At 41.8% G+C, this 24211-nt stretch overlaps 1 protein-coding gene across 1 annotated transcript in view; it reads right to left on the bottom strand.

The window, feature by feature from the left end:
- Positions 1 to 24211, bottom strand: part of TMEM160 (transmembrane protein 160) — a 29099-nt gene that overhangs the window by 4070 nt on the left and 818 nt on the right. Inside the window, exons 2-3 of the mRNA XM_085862549.1 lie at positions 7767 to 7791; positions 6708 to 6800 (exon numbers count right to left, since the gene is read on the bottom strand). Coding sequence (XP_085718675.1) covers positions 6708 to 6800; positions 7767 to 7791 — 118 coding nt within the window. The remainder of the gene's footprint in view (positions 1 to 6707; positions 6801 to 7766; positions 7792 to 24211) is intronic.

The following is a 24211-nucleotide window of genomic DNA, read 5'->3' as shown; positions in this document are numbered from 1 at the left end:
AAATTTCAGAAAATTAATTAATACAAAACTAGAATATCTTGGTTGGATAAGTGTCCACCCCCCCCCTTTACAATAACAATTGTAAATTAGCTTAGGTGTAACCAATCACCTTCAGAATTACACACCAAGTTAATTGGCCTCCACTTGTGTTAAATTGTAGTGACTGATTATTACAGAATAAAAACAGCTATTCCTGGAGGTTTCCTCTGCTGGGTAGTGCATTTCACAGCAAAGACTCAAGTATGAGGACCAAGGAGCTTTCAAAAGGGTTCCTGAATAAAATTGTGGAAAGGCACAAATCAGGGGATGGGTATAAAAATATTTCAAAGGTCATAAATATCCCTTGGAACACAGTCAAGACAATCATTAAGAAGTGGAAGGCGTATGGTACCACCAAGACCATGCCGAGATGAGACCGTCCCTCCAAACTGGATGACCAAGCAAGGAGACGGATCAGAGAGGCCACCAAGAGGCCAATGGCAACTTTCAAAGAGCTACATGCCTTTATAGCAAAGACTGGTCACTATGTGCACGTGAAAACAATATCCCAAACACTCCACAAGTCTGACCTGTAAAGTAGGAAGCCATTGTTCAAAAAAAAAAGCACACCTTGAGTCCCATTTGTGGTCTGCGAAGAAATGCTTCAGTGATTCTGAAGCTATGTGGCAGAGTTTTGTAGTCTGATGAAACAAAGATGGAACTTTTTGGCTGAAATGCAAAACGTTACGTTTGGCCAAACCCAACACAGCACATCACCCGAAGAATACCACCACTACTCTGAAGCATGGTGGTGGCAGCATCATGTTAGGGGGATGTTTCTCATCAGCAGATTGGGGCACTTGTCAGGATAGAAGGCAAAATGGATGGAGCAAAATACAGAAAAATCTGAGGGGAAAACCTGCTGCCCTCTGCAAGAAAGCTAAAAATTGGGACGGAAGTTCACCTTTCGATCATACCAACGACCCAAAGCACACAGCCAAAGTTACACTGGCTAAGGAACAGAGATAAATGTGCTCGAGTGGCCGTCAGAGCCCTGATCTAAATCCAATTGAAAATCTGAGACACCAAAAGATTGCTGTTTATCAACTCCCCCCCCCCCCCGCAACTTGACTGAGCTTGATCATCTTGTACAGAAGAATGGGCAAATATTGCTAAATGGAGGTGTGCAAAGTTGGTAGTGATCTATCCCAACAGACTCACAGCTGGACTTGCTGTCAAAGGTGCTTCCACCAAGTCTCAACTTGGAGGAGGGGGGGGGTGGGAGTTGGACACTTATCCAAGGAAAATATTCTAGTTTTGTATTTTAAATTAATTTTCTGAAATTTGTTTTTCACTTGGAAGTTGTGGGTTACGATGTGTAAATAAAGGTGTAAAAAGCCTGATTTAATGAAATTTAATTCCAGGTTATAAGACAACAAGAAGTAAAAGTTTTTAAAGGGGGTGTAGACTTTCTATAGGCACAACATGTCAATTCTGTCCCTCTCCTGATATACATCCAAGAACAGCTCAACTGAACAGGTGCCCGGTTGCAGAAAAATGTTCCAACCTATGCGAATACATGGACCACGTTCATTGTTCATCGACCGAATAATTATCCCCTCAACAAACAGCATGTTACTTGAATGACAGGTGATTGTGTTCTCAAGCAACTGCTGCCCTTGTGCTTGGAGGAGGTGGAGGTCATGCAAGGTTTAATGAGGTGCTTGATCTGGGGTGGTGATAAGATTCACGAAAGTATTGAGACTTGCAAAGATTGGCAGATGCAATCTAACCTGAGAAAGTGGAAGGTGTTGGGGATGGGAAAGAATAAAAAAAAAAAAAAAAAAAAAAAAATGTAGATTACAGGTTGCAAGGGGTCATTTTGGAGCACATCACACAGGAGAAGGATCTGGTGGTAATAGATGCAGGAGGTAAGCAGGTAGCATACAGTACCAGGCACTTATACATAAAGCAAATATGGTTTTAGGTTGTATTTGCAGGGGGATCATTTATAAATCAAGAGGTGGTGTTAACATTGTACAGGAATTTAGTGAGGGCCACACCAAGAATAGTGTGTAGTTTTGGTCAAAACTCAGGAAGGACATAGATGCCATAGAGGGTTCAGCGCAGGGCCGGGACTAGCTCGACTCAGCTCTGAGGAGCAGCTGAAGAAGACAGGGCTTTATGCACTAGAAAGGAGGTGGTTATGAGAATATGATAGAGATGTTTAAGATTATGAAAGGTAGAGACAAAATAAATGCAGATGAATTATTCAGCAGAGTAGACAGTGATAGAACCAGGGGCCATAGCTTGAGAGTAAAGAAGAGAGTTAAGACGGTAGCAAGGCAGGGGTCTTTTACTCAGAGAGTGGTTAATGCATGGAATGGCCTCCCTGGAAAGGTAGTGGCAGCAGAAACAGTAGATAAGTTTAAATTGGAATTAGATAGGTACCTGGAAGTTATGGAGATAGAGGGGTATGGGGATGTTTGCAGGATTTTAAGGTAACTTGAGCATTGCTGGGTGATTGTGTGCATGTGTGCAGAGTGCTGTTGATGGGGGGTCTTGTCAAGGGGTGTTGTGGGGTTGATGTTATGTTTTTTTTAACCCAAGCCCATCTCCTCCCCTGGAAAAAAGAAATAATAATAAATAAATAAATAAAATACAAAAACTACAATTTTTTAACACAAAAATAATAATAATATTTTACATTTTATTTTGATCTGGTGTTGATAAATCGGTGTGGTGTTGATGTGGCGCAGGCCACATGTGATGTGATGGGCTGAATGGCCTCCACCTGTGTAATTTCCTTGGTGCATTTCCTCGAGTGCTGCCAAAGAAGTCTTGCTGAGTTTCTGCAATACATCCTGTTGAGAGTAAGCTCTGCAGCAGCTATAGTATGCCAGTGGAAGGGGAGATGGATCCTGGATGTTAAGTTTCTTCAGGTATTGTTGTAGCTCCCAACTTGTACCTTGCAGATAGGCTTTGGTGAGTTATACAACGACACTCGGTAAAGGATGCTGAGCCTATGACCTGCTCTAGTAGCCATGAAACTCGAGGCTGGTCCAGTTGAACTTTGACCAGTAGTAACCCCTGGGATGTTAATGGTAAGGGACTCAACAAGAGTAATGACATTTAATGGCAACAGTAGGTGATTAGGCTCTTCTTGGAGAGGATCATTGCCTGGTTCTAATGCAGCAAAAAAGGCACTCAACAATTGCTATCCTCAGCCCGGATGCTGTCCATGTCTTACTTCACACATGCATGTACATCTTCAATATCTGAGGAATTATGAATGGGACTGAACACTGTGCAATCATGTACAACACAGATCCACTTCTGTCCTCAGAATGATCATTGATAAAGCAGCTGGAGAGATTCATTTTTTTTGGAGAAGAGCAAATACCTATTTTTTTGGAGGGTAGGGGGTGGGAGGGGGGAGGAGGGGTCAACCCCAACCCCCCCATACACACACACCTGTAGATCTTTATTTTTTGATGTGGTCAATACACCTTCATTTGGCATCAGATATGAAGCTTATGGCAAGGTTTCATCAAAATTGTGAGTTTTGTTCAAGCAATAATGACTGAAGTGCTTATGGACCAACTGATTCACTCACCTATGGACACTGCTCAATCGCATAAGCTCACCTGACTGAAGTCCAGGTGAGGGAAAAACAACTCCACGCACTAGAGAATTCCTTCCCCGCACAGGAACCCCGATAGTTGACACACTTGGTCAAATGTTAATTTTTCACCTAAAGGGCAGTCACTAACTTTAACTGAGGAATTCAGATAGTGTCCATGATTGGACCAATGTCATAATGAGTCGAGAGCAGAGTGGCCCTGGCGAAACCCAAATTTAGCATCAGTGAGCAAGTGTTTGATGGCGCTGTTGATAACTTCTTTCCATCACTTTGCTCATAATTGCGAATAAGCTGAGAAGGTGGTAATTAGCCAGAATGGATGGGCAAATGGTGTTGCATAAATAAAGCACAATGGATACAGGTGGAAATATGCTGTGTTTGAGTGTAGCATGCTGTGCTGTATACCACAGCTCACCTGCACCAAGATGAGAGGAGGCAGCCCGCATCAATCTCAAAATTTGACGTGTTGGTTATAAAAAATGAACAAGTACTCATTGAGAGAAATCCAGGTATAGGTACATGGAAACCACCAAAACAGTAATTTTGCACAAGTAGCCAAAAATATTCCACAAAGGGAAAACCTATTGGTGATGACAAGTGCACCAACATTGAATGAAAAGAAACCAAACAATTAAAGATATATATTTTTTTAACTCCACAGCACATCTGTGTGTGTGGAGAGAGAAGGGGGTATTCCCCACCCAAAATACACCTAACATACAAAGAGCAACATGAAGGGATTGCAAAGCACATGTATCAAGGAGAAAATAAGGATGGACCAGCACAAGGAATATGTGAGGAAGGATTGATAGATTATGTCCCATCCGATCTGTCAACTCGTCCCAAAAATCTGTTCATTTATTTCTGCCTCAAAGTACTTTTCCCTTTTCAACTGAACAACTTTCCTAAATGCAGACATGGCAGAAAAGATTGAAAAAAGTGGAAACCTTTAACTCTTCAGGTGCACACTCAATAAAATTGAAAATGTTTAAAATGTAACCATAAATATGAAATGATGAAAGAATAATCATTTACTCGATTCAACCACAATTTCTATTAGAATTGCATGAAAAGGGAAAAATGTAAGAATTTAATCTTGAAAATTAAACTTCACACAAATAAGTTACAAAACCCGAAAGCATCTCAAAATGCAAAGCCCGTCCACTTTGTACTCAAACTAAACTTGATGAAGAGTTTTAAAAAGGTAAGTTTTATTCATGTGTTCTCCATATTCTCAGAAAAGGTTTGTAACCTCTGCCACTGAAGGTGAAGGAGGTTAAGTTTTCACCCCTTTCTGTACATTTGTCAGTGTAGAGGATATCTCAAAAAGTTGTGGACGGATTCAGATGAAACGTGGTGGACAGGTTGGGTATCTTGACAAGGAAGAATAGATTAAATTTTGGTGAAGATCAGACGACTAGAATTTTTAAAGTGGTTCTTCACCATTGAGAGATAGGGCTAAAAACGATATGGTCTTGAAAAGCATTGTAATATGTCAAAAATATATTGGGAGCGATATGTTCTCGTGTATCAGGCATGACGTGGCGGAGGTATGCGCTCTCCTGAGTGCCCTTCAAGTTGAAGATTTGATGACAAAAGCTCAAATGGAAAAAAAAGTTGAGACAGACACAAGCAATTGCAAAACCCAATCTCCTGCTGTGTGGAAGGGCAGGGGGGGGGCAGGCTAATAAAAATGAGAAAGCATGTAAAAATGCAAACCGTCCACTTTGTACTGAATCTAAACCCGACAAAACCAAAAATAAAAAATATATATATATTTTTTAAGTTAATTTATGTTCTCCATATTCTCAAAAAAAGGATTGTTGAAAATTTGAAGACAAAAGCTCAAATGATAAGCTAGAAAAGGCATCTTAAAATGCAAACAGATAAAATAACGAAACATGGAAGAGATGACAAAACCCAGCCATCTTACAGTGCACAGCAGAAGGGCGAATAAGTGCAATTTGTATTTGCTGTGATTTTGCCCCTTGACCAAATTATTAATTGGTGTTATCCACATTCTCACAATAAAGTGTTGTTGAAAATGTAACAAATGCTGAAATGGTCAAAAAAAGAAAAAGTTATGGCCTGTACAGACAGACAAATGATTAACCAAAAATAAATAAACAAAAAGTTGCATCTTGTAATTGTGTAAATACAGTAATATATGTAGGCTACTGGTAAACTGGAAAAATGAACCACTTGGAGAACATTCTGCCACATAAATAAAAATAACATCTTGGCCAGAGAGATTCAAACATTCCAATTACTCAATGTGGCCTTCTCTTGACAGTTTTAGTACTTGTGCCCATTATTAAAAATAGTTATACATGTTGTACACAAACATATCAAGCTATATGACAGAGTTAAGGAAATTCGCGATTACTGTCCACCACAACTTTGCACTTCCAAACATAAAATTATCCATCACCTCCTATCACATTAATTTTAATAATAATCAAAATAAATAAATACATCTTTCCTGAAAAAGTTTCTCTTCCTCTAAAATAATTTACTTCCCCCCCTTTCTTTGCCTCCACAGTGTACAAATTAATCATCCCCCCTACCCACACTTATCTTATGTAGACTATTAAAGAGCAGCCAGGAGTGAAACAAAACCACAATTACTGTAATTACTTTCCATCACATGTCCATTTACTATTACTCTTGGAGTCAATTTTCCATCCATTCTGCTCACTTGTTCTTATTTACCATGCTTGCAATCCCGTTTCAAACTTTTTATCAAAATCTTTCCGCAAACTTAAATAAACCAAGTCTCCCATCTTAGCATTCGCCACCAAACTTATCAAAATAATTCCAGCAAATACATTTTTGCATCCTTGTGCACTTTTGATGCGAACTCACTGTGCCTACAAAACTCATTGCTAATGTCAACCAAAGTCTTTCAATTCATATTCACCTTTTCCAGTATCCTTTCAATTATTGCACCATCTGATGGTGTGAAAATGTTTTCCCCAATTTACTCACAATGGTGCATCGCCCATTAATGAGCTCTGGCTAAGATATGAAATCCTCCTTATTTGTTTCACATTTTAAACAATTCCCTGTGGGAGCTGCGACACACCATATGCTGCCTCGCGGCCAACATCGCTCTGCATGTAGGAGACCACACCAATCCCAGTTGCCAGAAACCCATTACGCAGCCAAGACAAAAAGCCTGTCGAGGAAGAGGAAGGCAAAAAAAGAAACCAACAATAATAATAATAAACTGCACATTTATTAGCAATCGTATACACACTCGTTTGTACAACTTCCTTTAGTGTGACAGACTGGGGGAGGATTTGAAACTTACAACCTATTGCACTAATGATACATTTACGAAAATGACGAGGGTTATTCATTATTTATTTAATAGTGCATGGTAACAAGCATTTTGTAACGGCCAGAATCACATGGATAGAAAGCTTCTTGTCGCCCTTGCCCCTGTGTCCGCTTCTTTTCCCTCTGTAATTAATGTTCTAATCTTTCCCAATCGTAATTGCTCCCAAGTGACTGCAGAAAAATATGGCAGGTCCATGGGGAGCGAATCAAAGGCACCACGAACGAACGCGCACACACACAAACTCAGCATCCTCTCCCAATTGATTCACAATAATATATTTAATGGAAAAGAAATAGCTCAAGCAATTATGTAATCCAACTAAGAAACTAGAGTAATTTGACTGCGCGCAGTCGACGGGAATGCCTCAGCTCTCCCGCACACACTTTGACATATTTGACACTTGACCTTTATCATATCTGGCCAAAAATCTAATCAGTTAATTGCCCTGTCTAACTTTACCTTTGTACCAAGTTTGATAAAATTCTGTCCAATATTTGAGTTAGGGCATAAACAGTAAAATTTCAGAGTTTGACCTTGACCTTTATCACATCTGGCCCAAAATCTAATCACTTAATGGCCCTGTTTTGCTTTACCTTTTTACCAAGTTTGATGAAATTCTACAATTTGCTTCTCGAGTTATCGCGTAAACGAAAATACGGACGGACGGACAACCCGGAAACTAATGCCTCCGGCACCCTTGGTGCGGAGGCATGAAAACAAAAACCAATGTGGCAACAAACAAGGCCACATTAGCTCGACACAGGAAATTTAATATCAACCACAACTCAGATATAAACTCACCTGTCTCTTGCGCTTTCCGCATCATCTGCAATCACAAACAAAATGTTCAACAAAGAAGTCAAGGGGTAATCTGAATAGAATGCATGCATAAGGAAGGGAAAGAGGTGGGTGGGGTGTTAACTGAGACAGGAGAGGTTAAAAAGGGCACATGTGAAAAAAGGGAAGAGCAGAATGTCACCATTTTTACTTAAACTATATTCCAGGCTCTCAACACAAGGCTAGTCATTGTCAGCAGTCTTCAACTTAAAAACAACTTGAACTAGAGGGGGGAGCACTCGGGAGAGTGCAAAACCTCTGCCGCCAATACTGCTGGGTCACTTAAGTGAACCTGATATCCCATTCATTGTAGGTCAAAATGGATCAGACTCTACTGAACTACAATTGAATAAACTAAACTAGATCGACGCGCATGTAAAAATGACAAAAAGAAAGAAATTTATTTGAAAAAAAAAAGTGCAAATTTTTTTCTTCCTCTAACAAACTTTTTTTTGTGGGGGGGGGGTTGGAAATCACTTAAAACATGTAGAAATGCAAAAAAAAATATTCTAATATTTTTCAGATAAAATCGAAATTTTTTTGAAAAAAGTTGCAAAATTGTTTTTTTTTCTCTAACAATTTTTTTTTGGGTTGGAAATCACTTAAAACATGTAGAAATGCAAAAACAAAAATTCTAATTTTTTCAAAATGGCCGCCATATTGGACTTTGGACCAAGTCCAAAATCTAATGCCATTATCCTTGGACCACACCCAATCCCCCCACCAAGTTTCGTCGAAATCCGTCCAGGAGTTTTTCCGTTATACTGTTCACAAACAAACAAACAAGCAGTCATAGAATGGTACTTACGAAATCGTCAACTTGACCTCTGACCTTGTCTAATAAAAGCCGTCTCTTGAGAAGGTTGCGACGCAAACCAGAATTTTCTACGATGATTCTGTACCAAACCATCAAAAATCTAATGTTTTGGATGTTTGACCTCACTGTGACCTTGACCTTTGACCAAAATCTAATCAGCGCTAGCCACCACCCTCCTGAATCATGTGGTGCAATTTGACATTGGTAGCCTCTTCCGTTCGAGTTATCTGTACCAAACCATCAAAAAAAAAATCGAATATTTGACCTCACGGTGACCTTGACCTTTGACCAATTTTGACCAAAATCTAATCAGCACTAGCCATCACCCTCCTGAATCACGTGGTGTAATTTGACATTGGTAGCTTCTTACGTTCAACTTATCGTGCCTACAAACAAACAAACAGAAATGGAAGTCATCAATATACTTACGAAGTCTTTAGATTTTGTAAGTAACAAACAAACACAGACGGGTGAAAACAGTAACCTCCGTCCATCTTCGATGGCGGAGGTTAATAAATCAGCATCAGCATCAACAAAACATCTCAATCAGTGATACTGTCAGCTCTTGCCATATATATTTGACATGAGACCTGAGATCAGTACCACCCAAGGGTTTGATCGGTACCCACGAGACCTGGGATTGTTACCAACGGTACCCAACGCTGAGACATACTCTGAAGAATATCACTGACCATCCACTTGAGCTCGTTTCAGCCTGCAATGGAATATGGTGCCATCACGAAACAGCACGAATCTATTGAGCGTGTACAGAAGCACGCAGGCAGAATCATCCTTGGTAGAGATTACATCTCTATTATAATACCAAGCTTGCACACTAAAAACTTGGCTCGCCGTCACACGATCCCTACGAAATTGCTGTGGCACTTAGCGGACATGCCGACAATGTTTTGCAAGTCTTGGCGTTCCATAGTACCACTTGCATTTTGCACAATGCGTATTTTTGTCATTCTCCGTGTACGGTCTGTCGTTTGCTACCAGCTATGTTGTACTGCTATCCCATGCATGTGCACGGGTATCACTAGCTTGATATACTGATGCCATTCAAGAGCTGCACGTTGATACTCTTAGTAGTCGATGTGACCATATATGTCACTCCTTTGCACAAACCCTACTATAGCCATCTTCTAAGCTGCGTCATTTGTTACCATCAGCCCAATCCCATGCGTATTGCAAGCGAAGCACTCAGCAGTTTGTAAACATTTTGTGTTGAACTGAAAGGTAGTGGAGCAGCCTTATTCCAAACTTTACAAGACTGCTGAATCATGACATTGCAAGCACATGTACCTCCCAACAGACGTCCTTTCCTTAAAGGGGAAATCCAAACGCTGAGACCACCCTGACACCAATTTAATCGCTCGACACCCTACACAACAGATATGATGGGTCTTCTTCCAATTTATAAAGAAAGTCATTTTGTGATTAGAAGTCGAAATCTTCTTCAAGCTTAGCCGTGACTGCACAACTGAGTCAACTGCCATATTCGTGTTGTCTCCGGATTACACCACAGTACAATTCAACTCAAACGGTGAATAATTTTCGATTTTCCACAAATATTCCTCATCGATGTGTTCTTGGGTCCAGTACTATTCCTGATCTACATACATCAATGACATTTTTGACTCGGGGAAAATCCTCTATCTCTTTGCTGCCAATTTCACCATCTGCCATAACATCCCTCATCTTTCAGACAGGCAGACAGCAGCATCTTCCCTCTCTGCAGACCTTCATCGTTCAATATTTGACCTTTGAAGCCACGGGCTCAATACAGGTAACTGACCACAAATCCGGGACCATAAAATCCGATTTTTTTTTTTTTCTTAAAACCGACAATTTTTCAAGTTAAAACTACAATTTTGATACAAAAACAAATCCTTTGCAACATGGGGAAACGGGAAGTCCAAGCGCTCAGACAGCAAACATTCACTTCTAATTTCAACTTCATTGAAATAGCCTTCCTTTGTTTCTTTGGCACAGAAGCACTCTGTTCCACGCTACCCGGAGACACCAGATGTAACTTGGCACGAGTATCACTTGTTCAACCCTTACCAGTCATGGTGTGGAAATATGCACAAGATATTACACGTTAAGTTTAGCGGAGGTTTTGATGCACCCACGTACCGCCCAGCATCCAGTGACCCATCTTGGACTCGTTCAGCTGTTGTGGCGTGACCGTCAGGTGCGTTTCAGATGCTAATAAAAAAAAGGACAGACTCAGTATTAACTAAAATAAGCCATATTTTTTTCATTCTCTTTCTCTCCAATCTATATTTTATTCTATCTATCCATCATCTATCTCTCTTTTGTTTGTTTTTTTAATCTATCTTTTCTCCATATATCTATTATCTATCTATCCATCTATCCATCTTTCCTTCTGCTACAGAAGGTGAAGGAGGTTACGTTTTCACCCCATTCCGTCTGTTTGTGTACAGGATAGCTCAAAAAGTTGTGGATGGATCCAGATTAAATTTTGTGGACAGGTTGGGAGTGTGACTAGGACAAACCGATTAGATTTTGGTGAAGATCTGGATCCGGCTGCTAGAATATTTTTTAAGCAATTCCTCACCATTGAGAGATCGGGCCAAAAACGATATATAGCACAATATTTCAAAAAGTTGGACGGATGACAAAACCTGGTGGACAGGTTGGGTGTGTGACAAGGACTAAATCGATTCGATTTTGGTGAAGATCTGAATCTGGATACGAGAATTATTTAATTTATAAAAAGTAATTCTTCACAATTGAGATATAGAACCAAAAACGATATAGAGCGTGATATTTCAAAAATGTAATGGGCCAGATATGTTCTCGTGGATCAGGCATTGCGCGCGGTTGAGTTGTGCTCTACTGAGTGCCCTTGTAGTTCATCAACTATCTCTCAAAGGAGAAGTGAACTCTGGAAGTCTCAACACAATGCTTGATAGCAAGCTTCCCTAAAATATTCCAGTCGAAACGAAGGACAATCAGGAATTGGTTAAAATCCAGTAAAAAAAAAAAAAAAAAAAATCTGAAGTTGTATATCATTCGTGAAAAGATTGGGCAGCAGTACACAGAGCAGGTGGAAGATGTGAAATGAATGAAGAACATGGATAATTAAATGAAGGCTGATGAGTATGCTCGTTAGAAGTCACAATCGCAGGGAAGATCATTAAAAATGAGGCCTCCTCCCCGACAAGAGGTTGTTCGGCAAAATTATTTATACGGCAGTAACACACATACATTGACATTGGTACCAGTAGCAGACTGAACAGTTTACTGAAACACTGTTCAGGTCATCCAAGGGTTACAACCTCATGAGGTTCATCATCTTGTCACCCTTGGGGAAGGGGGGTGGGGGGGAATGCTTTTCAACAGAATCACCCCTCCAAAATTACCAACCATTCAATATCAACTCAGACAGTTCAGAAGAGGCTGCATATGCCTGTGGCATGAGGTTCAGCAGACCAGTGCAATGCATCCCACCAATATAGCGTCAGTGGCGGCAGCATGAAATGGGGGGGGGGGGGGGTCACGTCGTCACACCTAGAAGTCGAACCATTGGACCCACGTTCTTTTCATGAACAAGTCCAGATTATGCCTCGACTTCATTGATAGAAGTGCTCAAATATAGTGATGTGGTGTCAAGCAATTTGCCAATTGTGTCAGTCAGGGAGTACAATTAGTTTGGTTGGGAGGTGGGGGGGCTTTGGGTATGGGCTGGCATTAAAGTTGGCCAAATAACTGGTATTGTAATTTTGAAGGGTGCTATGAATGCTGCCAGATACCAGGATAACATCATGATACCTGGAGTCATTCCTCTCCATCTTCATGGATCACAATCGCAGTCCACAGTCCACACCATGCACACACAGACAAAGCTACACTTCGGGCCGAAATATTACTCGCATGGACCAATTAATGATGGACATTTGTCAATTTAAGAGGTAAATTAAAATGTGGAAAAACCAAATTTACTCCAACAGCTGTCTCTGCTGACCGGCTCAAACAGTTAAATAAATCCGTGGGTTCAAATTCCATTTACTATCATTAACATAATATTTATAATAAATAGAAATACATTTTCATCACAACATTGCAATGCAGAAAGCTTTTATATTAACGTTCAAAACTTGGATTGTGGAAGACAGATGGAGATACATGTCAGGCATTACATTGTGTGAAACTACTTGACACTAAAACGAGTGTATCCCATAATAGGGGCGTTCCATGTCAAGTGCACACATTTTTCAGCGAAATTTTGACACATCGTCTGATTTCACTCTTTTTTTTGTGCAAGTGTTTGTATCGACGGTAAAACTGTCAATTTTCAGACAAATGGGCCCCCCAAATTTGGGTGCCCCCGGTTGACCCACAATCTTCCAGTGGCCATATCACAGGTTGTAGTGGTCCAATTTGGATGATCTTGGTATCAAAATGCTCATAAAAGAGAGCTCTTTCGAATCGCGTAAAGTAAAATCACTCCGAAACAGCAATTTAAAAAGTTATAGTTTAGGGCGCCCTTTGACCTTGCCCCCCCCCCCCCAGCCAAACTGATGATCCCGATTTTTTTTCGTGTGAGAATACCCCTTCGTATACTCCAACACCTCAGCATAAATTAAAATGGGATCTCAATGGGTTCAAGTGTGATGGTTATATTGTTCGGGGTTCACATATCACTAATTCTTGATTCGACATTGGGCGACGTTTGCTGTCATCGTTCCAATGAAGTCACCTGTTGGCAACGAACTATATGTCTGAAATTGACAATCATCATCTCTGGACTAATATATATATATATATATACTAATATATATATATATATATACTAATATATATATATATATATACTAATATATATATATATATATACTATATATATATATATATATACTAATATATATATATATATATATATATATATATATATATATATATATATATATATATATATATATATATATATATATATATATATATATATATATATATATATATATATATATATATATATATATATATATATACTAATATATATATATATATATATACTAATATATATATATATATACTAATATATATATATATATACTAATATATATATATATATATATATAAATAAATATATATATATATATACACTAATATATATATACATATATATATATATATATATATGTATATGTGTATATATATATATATATATATATATATACACATATACATATATATTTTGTTGCGAATTCGCACCCGCCGGCGTGCGATCGGCCACTCGACTCGAATGGCGGCCGCCTCGCCCACCGGACGGACAATTCTATCACCCGGAGCCAGTCACGGGTGGGCCTTTCGACCTCACCACAATCGTGCCAATCGGCCACCCGCGTAGGATAGGGTTGTTCGCCAAACTCGACCTACCTAAGTTCCCACGCGGATGGTAGACCGGGCGACCGTACCTCGCCGCAGGCAGACTCCTGACACGAACCGCTTAAGCAGTCCGTTCCGTGCTATCGGGATAACCGAGCGGTGTTATCGTTGGCCTCGACGGTTCCGATTAATTATCGGGTGTATTAAGCCCACTACGAACCCTTTACATGAAGCAAGATGGAGATTCAAACGAAGGAAAGGACGCAGCGAAACGGGGAACAATTCAACATAATGCACTTTATTTACACGACACACGGAGAGCACACATATACAGCCAAACACTCAGAATGCGCATACATCAATTCAAAACAAAAACAATGCAGAGCTACGACCAAATACGCGAACACAGCAACACACAGTTTTACTTCACAAGACGCGGCGCCACAAGATCCATACAAAAACCCCGAAAAGAAAAAGGTGACTTCCCTTTTTGGGCCGTCGAGTCCCTCTCGACGTCCGTCGACGTGGTCCCGCCTGGCCGCGACTCCGTGCCCCAGCGTGGTAGGCGAGGCCTCTCCGGCGTGCCTCGCGCCGGCACGTGTTGGCCGCTCAACGCCACGGACGGAGTTTTCGGCGCTATCCCAGCGCGGATAGAAGGGGGGGAAACGTGGATGCCCGAGGTCGGGAGGAGGGAATGGCGGATGCTCCTTCCCGCCAGCGGGGTCTTGGAACCGCATCACAGCAGACCAGGCCAGTGGCCACCAGCAAGAGAAGAGGACGAGCGAGCCGGAAGACAGGAAGAGGGCAAGAGCAACCACAAAACCGCTTCGCCCGTGTCTGACTTTTATATCCCGGAGCTCCGCCCCGCTTCGAGAAAGGTCTCAAAGAAGGGTGTTCCTCCTCCCTGGCCGCGTCACAACGCGCATCCACCAATCGGGCGCCAGCTGCCCCACCCCGCTTCTCCTCCCTCACACCAAGCACAGAGAAGAATGGCGCGAAAAACAGGTGGGAAAGCCCACCGAGCGTCCTCGTTGGTTTTTGTTTGAAATAAAAGATAGAAACAGAAAAACGACCGACTCAAAGCGTCGCAGCCCGAATGAATCACATGAATTCCCTCAAAACAATGGGTTTGAGGCGAACCACACATGTACTTAAGAGATATCTCACCTACGGGACCTGAATGGTGGTTTGCAAACTTCCACAGCCGTAACAATATTATATATATATATATATATATATACATACATATATATATATATATATACATACATACATATATATACATACATATATATATATATATATACATATATACATACATACATACATACATACATATATATATATATATATATATACATATATATACATATATACATATACAAACACACACAGTGGGGAGAACAAGTATTTGATACACTGCCGATTTTGCAGGTTTTCCCACTTGCAAAGCACGTCGAGGTCTAATTTTTATCATAGGTACACTTCAACTGTGAAAGACGGAATCGAAAACAAAAATCCTGAAAATCACATTGTATGATTTTTAAATATTTAATTTGCATTTTATTGCATGAAAGAAGTATTTGATCACCGACCAACCAGTAAGAATTCCGGCTCTCACAGACCTTTTAGTTTCGTCTTTCAGAAGCCCTCCCATTCTCCACTCATTACCTGTATTAACTGCACCTGTTTGAACTCATCTGCATAAAAGCAAGCTGTCCACACTCAATAAATCAGACTCCAACCTCTCCACAATGGGCAAGACCAGAGAGCTGTGTAGGGACATCAAGGACAAAATTGTAGACTTGCACAAGGCTGGGATGGGCTTCAGGACAATAGGAAAGCAGCTTGGTGAGAAGGCAACAATTGTTGGCGCAATTATTAGAAAAATGGAAGAAGTTCAAGATAACAGTCAATCTCCCTTGGTCTGGGGCTCCATGCAAGATCTCACCTCGTGGAGCCTCAATGATCATGAGAACGGTGAGGGATCAGCCCAGAACTACACGGCAGGACCTTGTCAATGACCTGAAGAGAGCTGGGACCACAGTATCAAAGAAAACCATAAGTAACACACTACGCCGTCATGGATTAAAATCCTGCAGCGCACGCAAGGTCCCTCTGCTCAAGCCAGAGCATGTCCAGGCCCGTCTGAAGTTTGTCAATGACAATCTGGATGATCCAGAGGAGGAATGGGAAAAGGTCATGTGGTCAGAGACCAAAATCGAGCTTTTTGATTTAAACTCCACTCGCCGTGTTTGGAGGAAGAAGAAGGATGAGTACAACCCCAAGAACACCATCCCAACCATGAAGCATGGAGGTGGAAACATCATTCTTTGGGGATGCTTTTCTGCAAAGGACAGGACGACTGCACCGTATTGAGGGGAGGATGGATGGGGCCATGCATCTTGGCCAACAACCTCCTTTGCTCAACAAGAGCATTGAAGATGGGGCATGGCTGGGTCTTCCAGCATGACAACGACCCGAAACACAGCCAGGGCAACTAAGGAGGGGCTCCGCAAGAAGCATCTCAAGGTCCTGGAGTGGCCGAGCCAGTCTCCAGACCTGAACCCAATAGAAATTCTTTGGAGAGAGCTGAAAGTCTGTGTTGCCCAGCGACAGCCCCGAAACCTGAAGGATCTGGAGAAGATCTGTATGGAGGAGTGGGTCAAAATCCCTGTTGCAGTCTGAGCAAACCTGGTTAAGAACTATAGGAAACGTCTGATCTCGAACTGCAAACAAAGGTTTCTGTACCAAATATTAAGTTCTGTTTTTCTGATGTATCAAATACTTATTTCATGCAATAAAATGCAAATTACTTATTTAAAAATCATACAATGTGATTTTCAGGATTTTTGTTTTAGATTCCGTCTTTCACAGTTGAAGTGTACCTATGACAAAAATTACAGACCTCTAGTGCTTTGTAAGTGGGAAAACCTGCAAAATCGGCAGTGTATCAAATATATATATATATATATATATATATATATATATATATATATATATATATATATATATATATATATATATATATATATATATATATATATATATATATATATATATATATATATATATATATAGTTGCGAATCTGGAAGCCATTATCACACTCATCATTCAGGTCCTTGAGTTCAGTTATCTCGGTAAGTACATGGTCTATAGATAGCTCACCTTCCATTGTTTAATGGGTAAATCTATGTAAATGCGCTGTGATTCATTTTAATAGTTAGGGTTCAATCAGAACGACCCTCCTCCACAACTAAAAAGAAGAAGAGCCCTCCCATCCCCAGATTAAACGGCATAAATCGGGATGATGGTTGGGCCGGGTCCAGCAGAAAGAAACGTAAACAGCCCCCACCCACGGTTGCAGGGGGCGGCGCACGAGGCCGAATGAGTCATGCCAGAAGCGAGGCGGGGCTGAGAGGGATAAGGAGGGGACCTTCTGCTCGGCTCGAGAGATTCCATGCTTGTTGTTCTGGTGCTGGTTCAGCTAGGCTAGAGTAGTTGGTTTTTCTGGTGGCTGTTCTGCTCCGTGGCGCTCTTCGCGATCTCTGCTTGGTTCCCGGGTTGGTGCGACTTATTGGCCTCATCTTGGTCAGTGGTTCTTTGGGGAAGCGACGCATCGGGTCAGGAAGGATCGGCGCCTCGTCTCACCAACACGAGGGGATCCGCCGGAGCTCGGAAAGGATCACGGCTCGCGGTGTTTGGATCCAGCTCCCCCACACTGGTGCCCAGTCCGAACAGCTTGAAGACCACACGAGGTGGAAAGGTCCGAGGCAGACCCTGGGCTTCAGCTCATCTGTCCCTCCGAGCTGAAGTCTGCATTAAAGGCATCAGCCACCATTTCTTGGGTGTGCGTATGCGTGTCCGTGGGCCCGTCTAACAAGTAGAAAACAGTTAAGTGCTTTGTTCGCTGTATATACTTGCATTTATTGTCTTCGGTATAGTTCTGCTCTTTTGTGTTCCCATTACTGTATAAATAAACCCCAATTGTTGAATGTATCAGTTCGTTTTGTGTTTCTTTCATTGGCTCGACATGACGTGTGTTTGAGGATTAGTGTCGGTAACTTGTTCATTTGGTCCGGCCCGACTTTGGTAATACCGCTCGGTTACGCCGGATCAGAGTCGGCGATAGCGACTCGATTCGGACAAAGTCGGCCGAGGGTGAACTTCCTCGGTAGTCGGACCACGTGGGTACTTAGGTAAATTGAAAAGCTGGCAATCGACCCTACCCCACGTGGTCTATCCATTGGCGAACTTCGGTCCAGTCAGGACCCGTCCGCTCCGGACTTATCTGGGGCGACGACCTTTACATTCCAGGCGATCGGTTGAGCTCACCGCGACCCCCCAGCACCGTAACAATATATATATATTGCATCATTTGCAAAAAATATTCTGCCTATTGATTTTTAAGTGTACATTTTTTGTATAACAATCATCAAATTAAGTTATAAATGGGCTAGTCTCAGTTTTTGCATATTTTGCAGTAAGCATGGCGACTGAAGATCAAAAGGAGTTCCGAAAATACTGTTGCGATCTTTCAGCTGCCATAAAACGAAACAACGAAAAGATCTTCGCAATGTGTCAAATGATATGTTGATGAAATTTTCTTCAAAGGTGAAAAAAAAAAAAGATGACAGACTTTGTACTTCGTGCAGAAAAAAACCTCTGTTGTCATCAGAGCGTATTGAAGAATCATCTTCGACCAGTTCGAAATTATCATCAGAAGGTACGATTGAAGGCATTTCATAATCCATTTCAACAGATGAGGACGAGGAGGTTTTTGAGCGAGAAGCAGAAGTTGACCTATTTCAACCAGTCATTATCGATGATAGGCGAAAGCCCATTCGACGAACGAAAGGCGGAAAGGAACCCAGGGTACGTTCCTGAAAAGCGAAGTAAAGTGGAAGATTCTGTGCGAAAGAAATTAGAACTAGTTGCTGGACCAAGCACCGCGGAGAAAACACAAAATACAGCGTCAAAATGTGATGAAAACTGCATGCCAGAGGTGATCAAAAGCCTGAGAGAAATATAGTTGTTTCGAGCCGTTCAGAGCAAATACGTATACTGACATTTGCTAGGAATGAGCATCAGAGGGATGATGAGTGAATTCAGTTTCTCCCAAAGAATGGCTGTGCAAGCCAAAAATTTAGAGAAAGAAAATAGTATCGTATGGTATAGTCTCCAAATCCCAAACAGGGTAAAATATTGCCTGACGAAGTGAAATCCGCCGTAACCGAATAATGCCGGGAAAAAAGGACTGTGGTGGTCAGGAATGAGCATGGAAAAGACAAAATTCAAAAGCACCTGGTACTAATTCATCTCAAGGAACTGTTTCAGAAATTCAAAGAGAAGAACCCTGGCTTGAAAGTTGGATTCGCGAAGTTCGCCATGCTCCGTCCCTCAGAGTGTGTCCTGGCCGGTTCAAGTAGTACACACAGTGTATGTGTATGTACGACATCAAAATGTGAAACTCATGTTGTTTAGTTCCAAAACGCCACAGATAGCCGAACTTCCTAACTATCAAGTGATTGCACGCATCGTTTGTAACCCAGCACAACCAGCATGTTATTTCAAAACTTGTGAAAGTTGCCCGTCAATTGAAGACTTCAAAACCGAGCTACTAAGTGCTTATGAACTAGAGGATATTGATGAAATTCAGTTTAAACGGTGGACATCCACCGACAGATCTGAACTGAGCTCCATGGTCCTGCCTTTGGAAGAATTCATTAATCAATTCTGTGAACACGCGGTGAAATTAGTGAGACACGACTTCACTGCCAAGGCCCAATCTCAGTTTCTGAAAAAAAAAAAGACGAAATCGGTGAAAGAGAATTTGTCATTATTGGAGACTTCTCAGAGAACTATACGTTTGTCGTTAAGGATGCAGCCCAAGGATTCCATTGGAAATGCTCTCAAGCGACAATTCACCCCTGGGTTTACTATTTCAAATCGGACGATGGCAAATTAAACCACGATTCGTTCACGATCATATCAGAATGCAATACTCACGACGTTGTCTCAGTCCAACTCTTCCAAAGAATGCAAATTGAACACTTGAAATCTAGCTTTGGAAATGTAAAGAAACTTTACTATTTCTCAGACAGTTTCCAATATAAGAATGGCAAAGCCTTCATAAACATATGTCGTCACAAATCAGAGTATGGTATTGACGCAGAATGGCATTTTTTGCCACAAGTCATGGCAAGAGCCCTTCAGATGGCGTGGGAGGTACAGTCAAACGAGAAACAACACGTGAGAGCCTGCGTAGACCTTACGACAGTCAAATTATTTCTCCAAAAGATCTTTTCACCTTTGCTGAAAATGGTTTGAATGAAATGAAGTTCGGTTATGGGATCCAAGAGGCGTACGACGAGGAAGAACGAAATCTGGAAGAAAGGTTAAAAACTGCCAAAACCATAGCTGGAACTCAAAAACTTCATGCTTTCATTCCTATTTCTGAAACTGCTCTTCAAGTAAGCGAATTCAGCCTTAGCGAGGAACACCGTATCGAGTCAGCTATTTCAAAATCCACACCAACTTTTAACGGGAAACTCTCAGGTTATGTCACAGTGCACTATGATGGAAAATGGTGGCTTGCCTGCATCATGGAAGCCTTTCAGGACACTCATGAAGTGAAGGTGAATTTTCTTCATCCAAACGGGGCCGCAAATAGTTTATTTTTTCCTGACATTGAAGATCACTGCATTTCAGACATCTGATACACTTCTTTCCGCAGAACCAAAAACTGCTACAGGTAGAACCTACACAATCAGTAAAAAAGAAACACAGCTGGCAAAAAATCTTGACTACAATATGCTGGGAAAAACTCTTACTCGTACTAGTATCGCTTCCAGTTCCTGCATGTGGAAAATTTATGTGCAATATACTGATATAGTGTATTGGAAATCTTGTGTTCAAATATTGTGCTATGTATTGTGGCGTATTGTGTGTCCAGCACCCGAGTCCCCGAACAATAAAACCATCATCACACTTGAACCCATTGAGATCCCATTTTAATTTATGCTGAGGTGTTGGAGTATACGAAGGGGTATTCTCACACGAAGAAAAAAAAATAATAATAAAAATAAAAAAAAATAATAATAAAAATAAAAAAAATAAAAAAATAAAAATAAATCGGGACCATAAGTTTGGCTGGGGAGCGGGGGCCCAAGGTCAAAGGGCGCCCCAAACTACAACTTTTTGAATTGCTGTTTTGGAGTGATTTTAGTTTATGCGATTCAAAAGATCTCGCTTTTATGAGCATTTTGATACCAAAATCAGCAAAATCGGACTACCACAACCTGTGATATGGCCTCTGGAAGATTGTGGGGCAGCCGGGGCGCCCAAATTTGGGGGGCCCCTAAAATGGGCCCCAATGAGCCCACAGGTCTAAAACTTGGCATTTTTAGTTTTTTCACCCAAGTGAATAAATGATCAACATATGGGAAAAAAGAGGTATTAGTGTCGGGAGGGTGTGTACACTTGACATGGAATGCCCCAATACAGTAAATGAGTGCAAGGTTGATGATTTTATAACCGTATACCAGTGTTATACATGCCAACACTACTCATTCTACCTGGAGAAACCATTTCCGTCGTAAATTAACTCTCCAGGGTTGAGATGACCATCGTAAGTTTTTTATTTTTTTAATTGTGATTGAATTTTTGACTGGGGTTGGACTGCTGGCTTTTAGCTTAAAACACCCACTAGCGCTTGTAATCATTTGGTCAAAATTGGTGAATTTGTTGCGTCGCTTATTGCATGAAAACAACCAATTCACGATTGTTTGTCCTCGACGTTGAACACCATTTTTCTCGATCCATGTGTGGTTGCAATCGTACGTTGAACCAAGGATGTCGGTGGTGAAAAGAGCAAAGTACTTTTGGACTTTTTCATCCGACTGGACAAAACACTACTCATTTATCAAGAAAATCAACCCCGGGAGAGCAGGACGCATACTACTGCAAATGTAACAGCGACATTAAAGCAGTGAAAACACTGGTCGTGACAAACACGTGGAAAAGGCCAAAGTCGTGATGAAGAACTTGTCGATTGGTCGCTAGATACAAAGTGGCAGCAATGCCTCAAAGGCAAATGCAGTCACCAACGCAGAGGTTTTGTTTACCGGATGGCGAATCTCACACAATTCATCACTCCAAGCAGCAGACAGCAGTTATCAGTGCGGGAGAACAAAGAGAACACACATGATAAATCGTGCCATTGTTTCAGAGGCAACACACGAGGTGCAAGACGCAGCAAAAAAAGCAATTACTTCGGCATTGCCACACGAGTCAGAAGCTGGTATTCTTCTGCCCAAATGACATCTACATTGCATTTGCAGGCAAGTAGTACATCGTGAAGAACCGACAAGGGCGGCACTCCAGTCCACAAGTTCATGTCAGACTACAGGCCATTCTACATCAACTGTGCAATGTACGTGAAGATTCATGATTCAGGCTACAATGACAATTAATCCTAAAGATCATGAGACAGCCAAGTACTCCAATGTTGAGACCCTTTCACCCTTTGTGAACAGTTTCCTAATGACGTACGAGCTGCAGACATGGATAAACTTCACAAGGTGTTCATCAGATACCAGATGCAGGAGGAGATGCTGGATGCCAGAGTGGATGAGCAATGGATCCTTATTGCACAGATTCTGGATCGAGCAAAAGATCAGCCACAAGTCATCAATCTGGCGAAGTTGACCAAGCCGATTTGTGCGATCGCTCACAATGCCTTCAGCGAAAGAATCTTCAGCGCTGCGAGGAAGAGGTGCTTACACACAACCGCACAGATCTTGGGCAAAACGTGAAAGACGCCGTGCTGCTCCATCAGCGTATGCCAGCTACTCTCCGACAAGGAACACAGTGCGTGCATCGATTCCAGCAAAGATCAACATCTTCGAGCATCACAACAAAGCAGGATGGAAACAAGGTCCATGACTCGTCACCAAGTGCAAGCAGGCCGAACCAGAACTTTCCTGCAAGTAAGTCGGCAACACAATCCAATCCAGATATTTAAAACCGTTAACATGTTCTTCATCGGACTTAAACAATCAGTTTTAGTTCAGATACTTCCTTTATCAGACTTGTACATGATGTCATAAGCTTGGTGTTGGCTTAACAGCTCAAGTGGCTGGCTTAAGATCTTCGGGTATTGAGTTCAAGCCCCCTGTCCCACCACCGTTGAATTAACACGAGCCAGGTTGAGTCAGCGAGTTATCCTTCCAAGATCGGCAAAATGAGCACAAGCTTTCTGGAAACTGGGGGGGGGGGGGAGGGGGGCACTGCATCAGCGGCATAGCCGTGCTTCCAGAAAAAAAAAAAACACTGATGCAACCAGCAGCCACAGGCTGCGTATAAAACAACAAATAAAGGAATTTCTTCGTGTATATCAGCAATCACAATTTCTCCTACAAAAAGACCTATATGCGACCTTTGTGTGCACGTGACCATTAGACAACAACTGCTTGCTAATAGTTTCGGTGTTTTGAGCGGGAAAACGAAATCAGAGCAGACTGCAAATGTCAGGTTTGTTTTTGGAGGAATCCGAGCAGTTGGTATGTATAATACTGTTGTGGGCCGGGGTCCGGTGGTGATAAACGACCACTAGGTGAAGCAGTGGAGTTGTCTCCCACCGAACACCCGGAATTTAGGTCGTGACTTTCGGACAAGTCCGAAAGGTCACGGGTCCCTAAGCGGACCGTGGTCGCCAATATTTTGACGGCGTGGGGTTGGGTTAATTGCCCAATTTCAATATACCTAAGTACCCACGCCGTCTAACTACCGGGGAAACCACACCCTTGACTGACTGTCTGAACAGACCTGGATCCGGCGTAACCGAGCGGAAGTTACTAAAGCCGTGCTGGACCCAATGACAACTTACCGGCCCAAATGGCCGCACTAATTCTCAATGCGCACCATGCGAGGGCAATGGGAGAAAGCACAGAAAACGAGCTGGTACATTTAACAGGGGTTTATTTATCAGGGGGCAGGGGAGCACACAAAGAGCAGAGTTATCCGAATATGAAAAATGTAATGTACAATGACACAGGGCACTTAAGACAGTTTCTACCTACAGGACGGTGACGCGCGCGCGCGCGGGGGTTGTCGGGCGACTCGTGGCCGCCGTGGATTGGACGAGGGGATTGTCGGGCGACTCGTGGCCGCCGTGGATTGGACGAGGGGATTGTCGGGCGACTCGTGGCCGCCGTTGATTGGACGAGGGGA

Source organism: Eptatretus burgeri, chromosome 2 (genome assembly GCF_056783735.1).
Source record: "Eptatretus burgeri isolate ZD-2024b chromosome 2, Ebu_testis_v1, whole genome shotgun sequence".
NCBI classification, from domain to species: Eukaryota; Metazoa; Chordata; class Myxini; order Myxiniformes; family Myxinidae; genus Eptatretus; species Eptatretus burgeri.
The sequence above is the reverse complement of the archived record's forward strand: the minus strand, read 5'-3'. Positions and strand labels throughout refer to the sequence as shown.